Source organism: Microtus ochrogaster, chromosome 24, assembly GCF_000317375.1.
Source record: "Microtus ochrogaster isolate Prairie Vole_2 chromosome 24, MicOch1.0, whole genome shotgun sequence".
Classification (NCBI taxonomy): Eukaryota; Metazoa; Chordata; class Mammalia; order Rodentia; family Cricetidae; genus Microtus; species Microtus ochrogaster.
In genome coordinates, this window is record NC_022024.1 from 23,021,217 (window position 1) to 23,034,122 (window position 12,906).

The 12,906-nt window shown below is 36.6% G+C and overlaps 1 protein-coding gene across 2 annotated transcripts in view; it reads right to left on the reverse strand.

The window, feature by feature from the left end:
* The window catches only part of Cep290 (centrosomal protein 290), a 79,380-nt gene that overhangs the window by 23,063 nt on the left and 43,411 nt on the right, over window positions 1-12,906 (reverse strand). For both annotated transcript variants that reach the window (XM_013350354.2, XM_026784448.1), the window contains exons 30-40: window positions 11,582-12,037; window positions 10,240-10,404; window positions 8,576-8,683; window positions 8,233-8,367; window positions 7,546-7,812; window positions 6,853-6,960; window positions 6,053-6,252; window positions 4,029-4,242; window positions 2,889-3,026; window positions 774-995; window positions 147-269 (exon numbers count right to left, since the gene is read on the reverse strand). In XM_013350354.2, coding sequence (XP_013205808.1) covers window positions 147-269; window positions 774-995; window positions 2,889-3,026; window positions 4,029-4,242; window positions 6,053-6,252; window positions 6,853-6,960; window positions 7,546-7,812; window positions 8,233-8,367; window positions 8,576-8,683; window positions 10,240-10,404; window positions 11,582-12,037 — 2,136 coding nt within the window. The remainder of the gene's footprint in view (window positions 1-146; window positions 270-773; window positions 996-2,888; window positions 3,027-4,028; window positions 4,243-6,052; window positions 6,253-6,852; window positions 6,961-7,545; window positions 7,813-8,232; window positions 8,368-8,575; window positions 8,684-10,239; window positions 10,405-11,581; window positions 12,038-12,906) is intronic.

The window sequence follows — 12,906 nt, forward strand, 5'->3', positions numbered from 1 at the left end:
CATTTAGTGTAAAACTATTAGAGTAATTTCTGTTTATCAATAAATGTTCCATTTAGTGTAAAACTATTAATGAGTGCATTAATAATAATAATAAATAATAAATGCTCCATTTAGTGTAAAACTATTAATGAGTGCACTTCACAGACCTTTTCCTTCACTGGTTTTATGTCGACGTCATCCATCTTTCTTTCCAGTTGGCTTTCAAGTTTTTTAACTTTTTTTTGAAGTTCATCAATTAAACTTTGCTTATTATCTAGCAGAGGTTTGCTCTGAAAACATTAAGATGTAACTTTACATGAGAAATATCAAAGGACACATTAAACATTCTAATTATAGAAATTTTGTGAGGCTAACATTAATCATGTTTTCTAACATGAAAGTTACCGCTGTACATGGCCCGCTACAGACAAATAATACAACAGAGGTCACTCAAAGAACTAATCAAAGAGCTGGGTGGTGGTAGCCACACCTTTAAACCCCAAACTTGGGAGGCAGAGGCCAGTGGATCTCCAAGTTTGAGGCCAGCCTTGTCTACAGGACAGTCAGGGCTACACAGAGAAACCCTGTCTCAAAAACAAACAAACAAACAAAAAACAAAACAACAACAAAAGTTTTTAAAATGAGTAACAATCATGCCTTATACAATATCTGAATTAAACACAGTATTACCTGTAGCCCACTGGACAGTCTTATACAATATCTGAATTAAACACAGTATTACCTGTAGCCCACTGGACAGTCTTATACAATATCTGAATTAAACACAGTATTACCTGTAGCCCACTGGACAGTCTTTTAATCTGTCTTCTCAGTTCATCATTCTCTTGATCAATTCCATCTTTCTCTCTAAGGATTTTATTATAAGCTTTTTGCTTTTTTTGCAGTTCATTATTTAAATCATTTAAGTCGTCAGCTAGAGAATTTTCTTTATTTTTACTTGTTTTAAGAGCTTCTTTTAATTTTAAAAGATTTTCATTTAAATCTTCAATTTGTGACTAATAAGAGATAAAATCATTATTCACAAATCTTCCTCAAGTATTAAAGATAAAGCAACAAAAACTTGAAGTTATACTACTAATATGCATTAGAAACACAAGTCCACTATAGATCTTTAAAATACAGCACACAGGGGAAAATTAGAAACTGCAGATATTTCCCTCATTCCTGCCAAATGAAACAAGTTCACTGAGAGAACAAAAGGAAACAATTCAAAACAAATAATTTTCAACAAACAGTTCAAACAAAACTTTATTGCAAAATGTTTCATTATAGGTAAAATAATAAAAAACCAATACTTTCCAACATACACAACAATGCTTTACAGATTCTAAAACATACTATTTCCATAGCCTAAATCTCAGACTTCAACATTTTGTGAACTACTTTGTAAGGACAAGACATGGGAGTCAGCCTGAGACAGCAGCTATGACTGTAAACACAGACATTCTTAGCTGATCTGAATAAAGGCAGTGGTCAAAACATGCTATTATTTGTTCTGGAATGGCTTATTCAACTAAGTGTGTAAGTGGGTTGTTTTTTTCTTTTTTTTTTTTGTTTTCTTGAGACAAAGTTTCTCTGTGTAGCCCTGGCTGTACTGAACTTTCTCTGAATACCTGGTTAACCTTGAACTGACAGAGATCCATTTGCCTATGTAAGCCACCACCACCCAGTATGTGTTTTATTGGATAAATGATTAAGGTCAAATAGTATTATTAGCAATATTAATTAATGTTATTATAATGTGTTTAAAAGAAAATTATATTGTGGAGAAAGTTTTGAAAAATGGATATGAAAAGATGAAAAACTCAGGAGCAGCCTTTCATATGAATAGGAGAATACTAAAACAGTAATATAGAAAACTAAAACAGTAAAGGACTCTTCCTTTTTTATACATTTATTTAGTTAACAGATTTTTTTATGATCACTATATTGAAAAGTACAATAGGCTATTTTTAAAAATTAATGAAAATCTACTTTCCAAAGTATTTAATGAAAATAAAAGTCATATATGGAAAAAATCAGAAGTAAATAAAACTAAAAAAATGAAAGCAATTAGATTTTTAATTTTATCACAATATATATGAAATTTTCTATAAGGAATCTTTTTGGGGAAAAAACAAATTGAGAGTTATTATGAATATAAGAGTAATTAGAGAAAAAAGTTTAAATCACTAAGCTTACTGGTCAGATAAGAAAATAATAAAGTAAGTTGTTAAAAATTAATTTACTAGCTGGGTGGTGGTGAAACATGCCTTTAACCCCAAAACTTAAGAGGCAGAGGCAGGCAGATCTCTGTGAGCCTGGTTTGTTCTATTAGAGCTAGTTCCAGGACAGGCTCTAAAGCTACAGGAAAACCCTCTCTCAAAGAAAGAAAAATTAGTTTACTTGAAGGAAAGGCTTCATATCTGACATCTCTATAGCTAAAATGACATCATACTGGTGGGGGAATGGCAGTTATGGAAGAAGCTAGGTATGTCTGGTATATCTGCCAATCTCTTGGTCTTCTCAATTTTGTTGTGAACCTGAAATTATCCCAACAAAACAGCCTTAAAAGAATTCTGAGGGCTGGAAGTTAGGTCAGTGGTGAAGTGTTTGTCCATGCTGGACCTGAATCCCAGTAATACTTGAGATGTATTAAAAATGCTTTAAAAATTTCTAAATAAAATGTCTCTTAAATGAGTTCTGTTTCTGCAATGGGTTCTATTAGTAAGCATAACTCATAGTAGTCCAACTTATTCAAAATCCTCCAGATGATAGTCAATACCTGAGTAACACAAGGATATACTGCTTAAATCTATGTGTGTATCTGTCTAATTAGCCAACAGTTCAAAAACATCCTCGGAACTGACCCTGTATCTGGCTATACTAATCTGTGCGCTGATACTCACCTTTAGCTCTCTCGTATGTCGATCAACAACCTGCTGCACGTTGAGATTTGCCTCTTTCTGAGAAGTTACGGCAATAATACGTTCTTCAGCTGCAGCTGTCATTTCGGCCCGGAGTTCCAACAGGGCTCGACTAAGTGCCTAAAAATTACAATATACAAACATTTTTACTGGAAAATTAACAATGTACATGAGCAAAATAAAATGCAAAATAAGCAGTATTACTTTCGACTACTTTTCTATTAAATGCAAAATCCTATGTAATTTTAAGTATGGCCCACGCCTATGATCTCATCAGCACCAAGGTGCTGAGGCAGAGGAGTACAGTGAGCTTGAGGACAGCTTACACCTAGTGGGTTCTAGGCCAGCCTGGTTACAGAGTGAGACCTGGCTCAACAAACAAATGAAAGATTAACAAAATGAATTTGATTAAATATAACTCACAAACTCTGGAACGTTTTCAACTGAATTTCCATTGTAATTTTTTCAGTTCTTCAGAAATAGTTCAAAACCCTGACAATTATTTTCAGAAGCAATCTTTATGCCAACCAATTCATATTATAAAAGAAAGAATATTTTGTTTGAAAATTTCCAAGTTTATACACTAGCAATAAATTCTTCACTTAGAAAAACATCACATTATGCATCCATTCATGTGAAATTACTGTATTTAGGCAGCTGAGTAATGTTATAAGACACTGTTTAAAATATTTGCCCATAAAATTTATGAATTAAGGTGGGGAAAATGTAGCATCTTCTAACCCACTTATCAAGTATGAGATAAGTAAAAACAAAACACCCAAGCTACTACTCCATATTAAATCTCTATCCACAAAGTCACTGTGGCCAACTTCTTAAATCCTTCTTCCTTTATACCATCCCAGCCCCTAAATTGTTCAAAATTGTTCCAGCTACATGAAAACCCAACGAAAAATGAGAAAGTAATTCAGCAAATCACCAGGCATAAAAAGATAAATTGAACTTTATCTGCATTTTAACATAGCACCACCACTGCAGAGCCATGCAAAAGTACCGTCTTTGACGGCATGAGATAAAGTGTCATTGTAACGGCCATGCTAGCATCCTTCACACATCTCCAGGCCTTCTCTAGGCCTTTCTCCCGAGAAGACATCTGCCACTTACCTTTTGTTGCTTCTCCTTCAAGGCCAATTGGCTCTTTAGCCTGTCCACTAGATTTTTCATTGTGGTTGTGGGGGCTCTTGAGTTTGCTTCTTTCTGAGCCTGGAGTTCAGACTTCAAACTGTGAGCCTCCTTCTGTGCTTGGACAAGAGCACGCCTTAAGTCCTCCACTTCTGCCTGCGCTTTCTTCACCTCCCCTGCATGGTTCTCCTGGAGCCTGAGAGAAACAACCATGTGAATTTACCAGACTGGGTATTGGAAGTAATATTGTAATTAAAAAAAAACCAAAACAACTTTACAAAGGAATAAAGCCATGACTACTAGTACTTGATATGGTAAAAGACTATAAATGCAAGTTATTTTAGAAACTGTTATCATTTTTTTTTTTATTTAGGAATTAGATGTAAAAGCCTAAGTAATTTTTAGTATGGCATGGTGGTTTATGTCTATGATCTCAGCACTGAGGCAGATGAAGCAGAAGATTATGGTGGAGCTTGTGGACAGCTACACCATCCATTTCTAGGTCACTCTGTCTCAACAAAGAAATAAAAAATGATTATAAAAAATGTAATTTTATATCCTAGTACATGGCTTAGATTAAATACATAAAAATAAATTCAAAAGAATGAGAAAATCTAAGACAAAAGCAACACAATATACTATTTTAAAGAAAATAAAAAAAAAATCTCAAGTGGCAACTACTTACATATTCACAAACGTGATAACTTTGGGAGGTATTCAAAGAGCAGAACAAATTCTATTTGAGAAAGAACTCCAGTTTAGACAGGACCTAACTATGGGGGTGAGTGCAGCCCAGCAAGGTCATAAACATTCCCAAGAAACTGTGCCTGCTCTGGTCAAAGTGACCCACCAGGGTGCCCAAACAACATCTGCTTGGTTCAACCATCTTTGAACTGGTTTTGACTGTGTTGAAATTTCCCTATACCCCAAACAATGAATTCAAAAGTTGTACACTTTTTACCCAATCCTGAAACACCAAAGCTTGTGCCACCCTGTTTTCCCTTTAAAAACCCATTACCCTGAGAGCTTGGCGCCATTTTTCTCCCACACCCTGTGGCAGCATGTTAGATTATGGCTCAAGTTAGCTAACTTGTAATCAATAAACCCCAGTGTGTTTGCATTGGATACCGGCTCTGTGGGGTTCCCGTGACACGGGCATAACTGTGTCTTGGGTCCAAGAGTAAACAGTCAAAGTTCTAACAGGCCATCAGAAAGGAAATAGAATCATAAGCGGGTCAACATTCTCACTTTCATCAGATATGAGTTCAGACCCAGAGAGATGGTTCTATGATTAGGAACTGAACAACCTTATACCAATTTTAGGTTTAAAAGTCTATTTATTAAAAAAAAAAAAATGGCTGGCTAATGATTACAATCTTTTTTTTTAATTTTTTGGTTTTTCGAGACAGGTTTCTCTGTGTATCCTTGGCTAATTATCCTGGAACTAACTCTGTAGACCAGGCTGGCCTTGAAGTCACAGAGGTCTGCCTGCTTCTGCCTCCCGAGTGCTGGGATTAAAGGTGTGCACCACCAATTAATATGTAGGATGTTGTGAACATTCTGACACTATAGTTTTTGATATCCTTATTTAACAAACACCTATTGAGCCTCTGTTTTATCACATACTGTTAGGTGTTTAAACAAAAGCAATTTATATGTGAGCTTCTAATCGTCAAGCTACGCTTGTACACAGGACCGCAGGGACTTCATTCATCTCAGCACTCTGAAGGAGCCCAAGGAAACACTGCCATTTTCATTTACAGAGGATGAAGTGGACAGTGGAAGTGTTAAAAATAAGACTCTAGAAAAGAAAAGAAACTGGCTTCTGAGTAAGACTGACTACAAACTGTGATTGTCTCATGTCACCCACCGCATCCTGTAAAGCAATGAGCTGCAGAGTCCTGTGGACAAAATGACGCACACGAATGTCTCGCGACAATGCTCACACAGGCTCCAACACAGCCTTACTGCCATTTGCTCATTGTTAAAAGATTTCTAAGATTTACCGTAATTTGACGTTTTCAAATTCTCTGACTTTTAACTCGGTAATTTCTTTTTGTCTTTCCAAATCTTTTGATACTTTCTTTAGTTTGTTAAGAAGCGAGGCCAAAGAGTCATCTTGTTCTGCTACTGTCTGCTCCATCTCGGCCAGACGGATGAAATGCCGGTTGGTAGGTACTGGACCAGGAGACTGGTTTAGTAAATCCTATGAGATATGAAAGGATTAGTAATGAGTAAGTGTGATCTGAGACTATGCATGACTCATCCTATACATTTCTTTATGAAGAATGCAGTCTACAATCTGAGAGGAAAAGAAAGATCAGGAAGACAGGATATAGACTGTACTCTTTGTATGCCCTATGTTTTAGCCAGCATGTAGGTGCAGTGGAGGGTTATAACAATGAATTAATGAGGTAAAGCTGTGGGTTAAGAGAATCAGGGCCACTTTCAACACATAAAGAACAGATTGATTGATGGGGGCAAGTAGGAGGTTAATTCAAAAGTTGGAAAATAAATACAAATTAATTTATGGATGGAATTTGAAAAAAAAGAGTAGACTCATAACATAGGAGGTTTTCAGTCCATGGCAAGGGACAGAAATATGACTTTATAAGCACTAAAAATTACTGAGGGTTGGATTTGGGTTAAAAAACTGATCATGTTTTCATGCTCAGAGATGCTTCTCATACGATTATTTTGTCAACTCAAAGGTAGGTGTGTTCTCCTGTGAGATACGAGGAGGTAAATTTAAATTATGTGATCTCACATCTCAATAAAGAATAGAACAACTTTCTCAGAACCTTACCTGGGCTGTCTGCTTGAATTTATTGAGTGAATTCTCAGCCTGTAGTTCTAATTTATGATGAAGGACATGAAGGTCTTCCTCATGCTTCTTAACAATTTCTCTTTGCTCCTGTTTCACAGGAAGTTAAGCCGTACTGTAAATTATGACTGAAATACATTCATGTTCTCAGTTAATTTTTACTCTTCCAAAACCTCAGAAAAGATATAATCTCTTCATGCATATATATATTAGGCCAAAATAAATCTCTGCTAGTATGCGCTCATGCTGACCACCCAAGTCTTACAATTTATTCTTAAGATTAAAATAATATGCATCTGTCACCTTTAATTTGTTTCTTGGAACATTTTAAATTACTAGATCTCTCCTACTGTTCCAGAGAATTAGATCTCCACAGACTACCCCTGTGGAGTATTGTTAACCTTACTGTTTCAATTTTCACTCATAAATCTACCTGACATTTTCTAAACCAGCCATGTCTCCATAGCAGAGACTCTCATTTACCTCGGTCCACAAGAGGAAGAAGATGCACGTACACAAACTGCCAGTTTTACTGACAGATCTGTAATCCAATCATGTGAAAACAACAAGTCCTAAACAGAGTCATCTGAAAGCAAAAATGAACTACCGCATTGAGAAATATTTTGTGGCGTTTGAATGAAATACACGATAAGAAAACAGCAGTATAACAAATACCTCTCTGGCTTTTTCCAGAAGATGTTGGTATTTCTTCAGGACTTCTTCCTTTTGATTTAACCTGGCCTGCATGTTAGCAATGGTCTGTTGGGCGATTTTCATTGTGTGCTGAGATTTTGGTTCCAGCTCTTTTCTGTCAAGCTCAGCTATAAGTTTCTCTCGATCAGTTGTGGCTGGCAATCGGAGCCTCAGCTCATTGATTACTTTGTCTCTTGACAGAATATTTTGCTCTGCCAACCGTAAAGCAGATTCTTTTTCTTGTAGCTTCTATAGTAAAGTCACAAGAAATTATTACATTTCAGCTTGTCCTCTGAAATGCTTCAGATGAATTTTAGCCACATACAGGCAGGAGTCTCGCTTCCTGTCTCACATATGGATAACAGTCGTTTGACAATAAAATTCTATTTAGTACATCTCTTTGCAACAGTTCATTTATTTACATATTTATTTTAATTTACTTAAGATTATCACTTGTTAAAAACATTCAGTGTCCCCAAAAGTAGAATGCAGTAAACAAATGAGTGGTAAATTCATATTAACTGCATGGACTATTCATTATCAGCTATTAGAAATAGTATATAAGAATAAAAAAGTGGAATTAGCAAGAAATCCACCATTTTATACTTTATTGACATTAGTAAATATTATTTAGAAAATTCCAATCAAAATACAAAATCTTCAAATTACCTCTTCTAATGACTTGCAAGTTGCTTGTGTTTTAAGAATTGTTCGAATATTTTCCTTAATTTTTCTTAGAGCAATTTCAAGTTGGTTTGGAAGAGGCAAGCTGGGGTCTGGCATTGATCCTGTAGCCTCTTCAAACTATTGAGAAATAATATGTTTTAAAAACAGCAGTATAGTACTAAGTAAACAATACTATATCTTATAAATGTATGAAAAAATCATGAACTAAATTTAACTTGTCTTTAAACAAAGAAACTCAGGACAATTCACATAAAGCATACATCCTACAGTTAAAAAAGCTATCTAATTCAGAGAAGCATCAAACATAATTAGTTATTTTTGATACCTTTTGTGCGGCACTGAGTATTTCATTTTGCTGACGGTCAAAGATGTCTAGTTGGCGCTCCAGCTCAACCTCTCTTTGATCCCAAGCCATCTGTCTTTCTTCGTGAAACTGAAAGAGACATTTATTTGTGTTAGGCGCATACACAGTGACATTGAGCATTAACAGGCGGATACGCATTTTCTTACTTAACCCTCAGCTTTGCTGTCACTACTTGCACTCTTGTTATATGGAAAAAGACACAAACTTAGGAGGTCAAGCAACTTCCTCAAATCACAGGGGCAGGCAGCTGTAAAGTCAGAATTTCAATCTAGTCATGAGTCCATCCATCCCAATTATGTCTAATGAAACGTATTTTCAAAGTACTATTTGGGGCAATGCAAGCATAGCAATAAACACAATCTAGTCCCTGTCACCAAGGAACTTACATCCCAGGAAGTAAGAAACAAGCAATAACAAACAAATATGTAAGACAAGAGAGGATGGCAAACATTGTTTAGAAAATGAAAGCAAGCCGTCCCATGGCACAATTTCCTAGTCAATACCAAGGAGCCTTTGCAGTTCACTGGCAAGAAAAGGTATGTGAGTGACAATCTTCAGACAGTGAAAGCATGAGCATAAGTAGCTAGGATACAGAAGAAGAAAGACTAAGCACACGGAACACAATGGCTGTGGCGAGGGTGTGTTTTATAAGTGTCGTCGTCTAGCCATTAAGCATCTACTTTTTCTACCCCACGCTGTGTTCTAAATCAACAATGACAACATGCAGAAACCTGACTGAAGGAGTGAAATAACTAACATCAAAAGAAACATTAACTTACCAGCTAAGCTTGCTGACATGCTGTTTTTAAGCTTATAAAGGATGTCCCCAGCTAGGACCCTGGGCAGTGGAGGAGAGGGTGCCTAAACTGATCTTGTCCCACAATCAGACTGATGACTATCTTGAATATCAACATAGAACCTTCCTCCGACGACAGATGGAGATAGAGACTGAGACCCACATTGGAGCACTGGACTGAGCTCCCCAAATCCAACTGAAGAACAGGAGGAAGAATACGAGCAAGAAAGTCAGGCCCACAAGGGGTTGGTCCACCCACTGAGACAGTGTGCCTGATCTAATGGGAGCTCACCAAAGCCAGCTTAACTGGGACTGAACGAGCATGGGATCAGACTGGACCCTCTTAATGTGGCTGACAATTGGGGCAGACTGAGAAGCCAATGATAATGGCACTGGGATAGGTCTCTACTGCATGTACTGGCTTTTTGGGATCCTAGTCTCTTTGGATGCACACCTTCCTGAGTCTTGATGGAGTGGGGAGGGTCTTGGACTTCCCACATGGCAGGGTACCCTGCCCTCTCTTAGGACTGAAGGGGGAGAGGTGAGCGGGAGGGAAATGGGAGGAGGGGAAGAAGTGGAAATTTTGAATGGTATTATTTATAAAGCAATAAAAAAAGATTTAAAGTTCTTGTCAAAAAATAAAATAAAATAAAGACTTCTATTATAACTAAATCAATTTTCATGTTTGGAGTTTAAGAAGCAAGAAGTAGGTTATTTTGTTACTCAATATAACAGGAACTATATTTTATCACAATAATACAGTTAAAAGGTTTATTAACTGTAAACTGACGTTTAAAGCCTTAAAAAGAACAGAAATAGAAAACGAAACCTTGCTCTGCTGAACGATTTCTTCCTCGAGACTGTTGATGGTCTGCTCATATTCAGAGATGATATTATTCAAGTATTTGATTTCTTCTTTACCCTTGACTAGTTCTCTGTTTAGTTTAAGTTCCTGAAGGCGAAGCTCTTCTATTTTGACATGCCAATTGATTACCTAAATTACATATGCACATAAATGCTAGGTAACTAGTCATGATATTACTTGAAATTAATGGCAAACTATACTATGACAAAGGAAGTCAGTCCGTAGCCAAAACACACAGCAAAGTTAGTGAGAATTTCCAAAGATTACTCTAAAGGAAGTACAACATTAAAATAAAATATTCTTCAAATTATTTCCAAGTGAATAAACAGAAATTGGTAACATTTGTGTTCGGTTTCATTCACAGCATTGACTGTCGTCAGCACGGACTCACTGGTAATACTGTTCAGATTAGACATTCTACCCTTGTCTACTGTGACAGCCACCGACGACTCATTCATGCTCCAGGGGACAGTTTCACACTCATGCTCACAGGAGAGGTGCTGGGCAAGCTCAGTTGATAACAAAATGAAAACAAAAACATAAGCATAGGACAAGGATTTGACGGGAAGAAGTGGTCGGGGCGGGGGAAATGATGGAAGAGGAGGATACAATAAAGTAGACAGATAGGTGTGATCAGAATCTATTATATATACATGTAAAATTGTCAAAGAACAAATTTTGAGAAATCTGTCCAATAAATGAAATTTTAAAAAATTATAAATATTTCTAGCACAGAGAATAGGATTTTTCCCAAATAATGATAAAAATTAATCTTTAAAAAATAAATGTGGAGGCCTGGAGAGATGGCTCAGAGGTTAAGAGCACTGGATGCTGAGATCAATTCCCAGCAACCACATGGTGGCTCACAACCATCTATAATGAGATCTGGTGCCTTCCGACCTCTAAGTATACATACAGGCAGAACACTATATATAATAAATAGATAAATTAAAAAAATAAAATAAATGTGGAAATCTATGAAAACTGCAAGTATTCACAAGGAATATCTATAAGTAAAAACATAGAAAAACAAATAATTCAGATAAAAATATTTGTTCAGAGTAGAAATCAATTGATAACTACGAAATCACTTAAATTATTATACTTAAAATTTATTAGAGCTTTTTTAGAATGTTTCAAGTATTTTGGTAATGAGCCTTGCTCAGGAAAATCCAAATCCTAAATTTATAAACTCTAGCTAATTACAACTCGCATTTTAAATGCACATTGGACATGTCTCACACAGCTACAGATCACACCAACGTCACTACATAACAGGAATACTGAATTTCAGTTCAAGTTTTACCTTTTGGGCTCCCCTGGCATCCTTTAAAGTGCTTATCAATTCTTCCAAGCCTTTTAATTTTAATTCCATCTCCAGTGTTTTGTTTTCCATATTCCTGTGCTCTTGCTGAGAACTTTTCATTTCCTGCATTATCTTCAGTTTGTCATTTTGCAGCTGAATCATGGTTTTGGAGAACTTTTCCTGCTGGGCCAGGGGTAAAGCACCACTGAACTGTCTTCGCAGAGACTGAATAGTTTGGCGCAGGTGTTTTGCTCTGTTTCTGCCTTCCAGGCGAGCATAGTAGAGGGTCTGCTCTTTCTCATCCAGTTTCTGCTCTAGGCGCAAATTGTAGGCCTCCATCTTCTGGAGTTTAGATGTGACCGACTCCAACTTACCAAGAGTAGTGGCCTCACTAATCTGAAGAGCGACAACATGTTGGTGCAGTTTGGCAATTAGCGCCTTTTCATCAGATTGTGCCTAACGAAAAAAATACATATTTACAGTAAATGTCAGGGGTTTTGCCAATAAACACACCATGGGTTCAGTAACGGCTTACTAATAAAAATTTAAAACACTGTTACACATGAGTTTTTTTTAAAAAACAATTTTACTTTAACACAATAGTTAAAAACTATATATATCCAGAATGAAACACACTCAAAATTCTAATTAAATGATAGTTGTTTGTAGTAGTGTCTTCCCTTTAGTTCACAGGTAACAGCACAACTCTGATAGAAATGTGTACACACACATATGTGGGGGTGTATTGGGTTTTTTTGAGACATGGTTTCTTTGCAGCTTTGGAGCCTGTCCTGGAACTAGCTCTTGTAGACCAGGCTGGCCTTGAACTCACAGAGATCTGTCTGTTTCTGCCTCCCAAGTACTGGGATTAAAGGTGTGCATCACCACCATCTCGCCATATATAATATTTCACTCCTCTAAGAACTATAGAACATGGGGTTATATTAAAAGCCACAGATATGTACAAGAGAAAATACAGTCAGTAAAGACTCATTAATTATTTCTCCTTAGTATGTTAACTGTGACTGGCAGCTGTCAAATGAATCTATAGGTATTTGAAATAAAATATGTTTTCTAGTTTTCTAGTGGTGATGGATGCATTTAATCCTAGCACTTGGTAGGCAGAGGCAGGAGGATCTCTGTGAGTTCGAGATCAGACTGTTCTATAGAGCTAGTTCCAGGACAGTCAGGACAGCTACACAGAGAAATCCTATCTCAAAACCAGAATGATAGAAAGAGGAAAGGAGGGAGGGAGAGAGGGAGGGAGGGATGGAGAAAAGAAGGAAGGAAGGAAGGAAGGAAGGAAGGAAGGAAGGAAGGAAGGA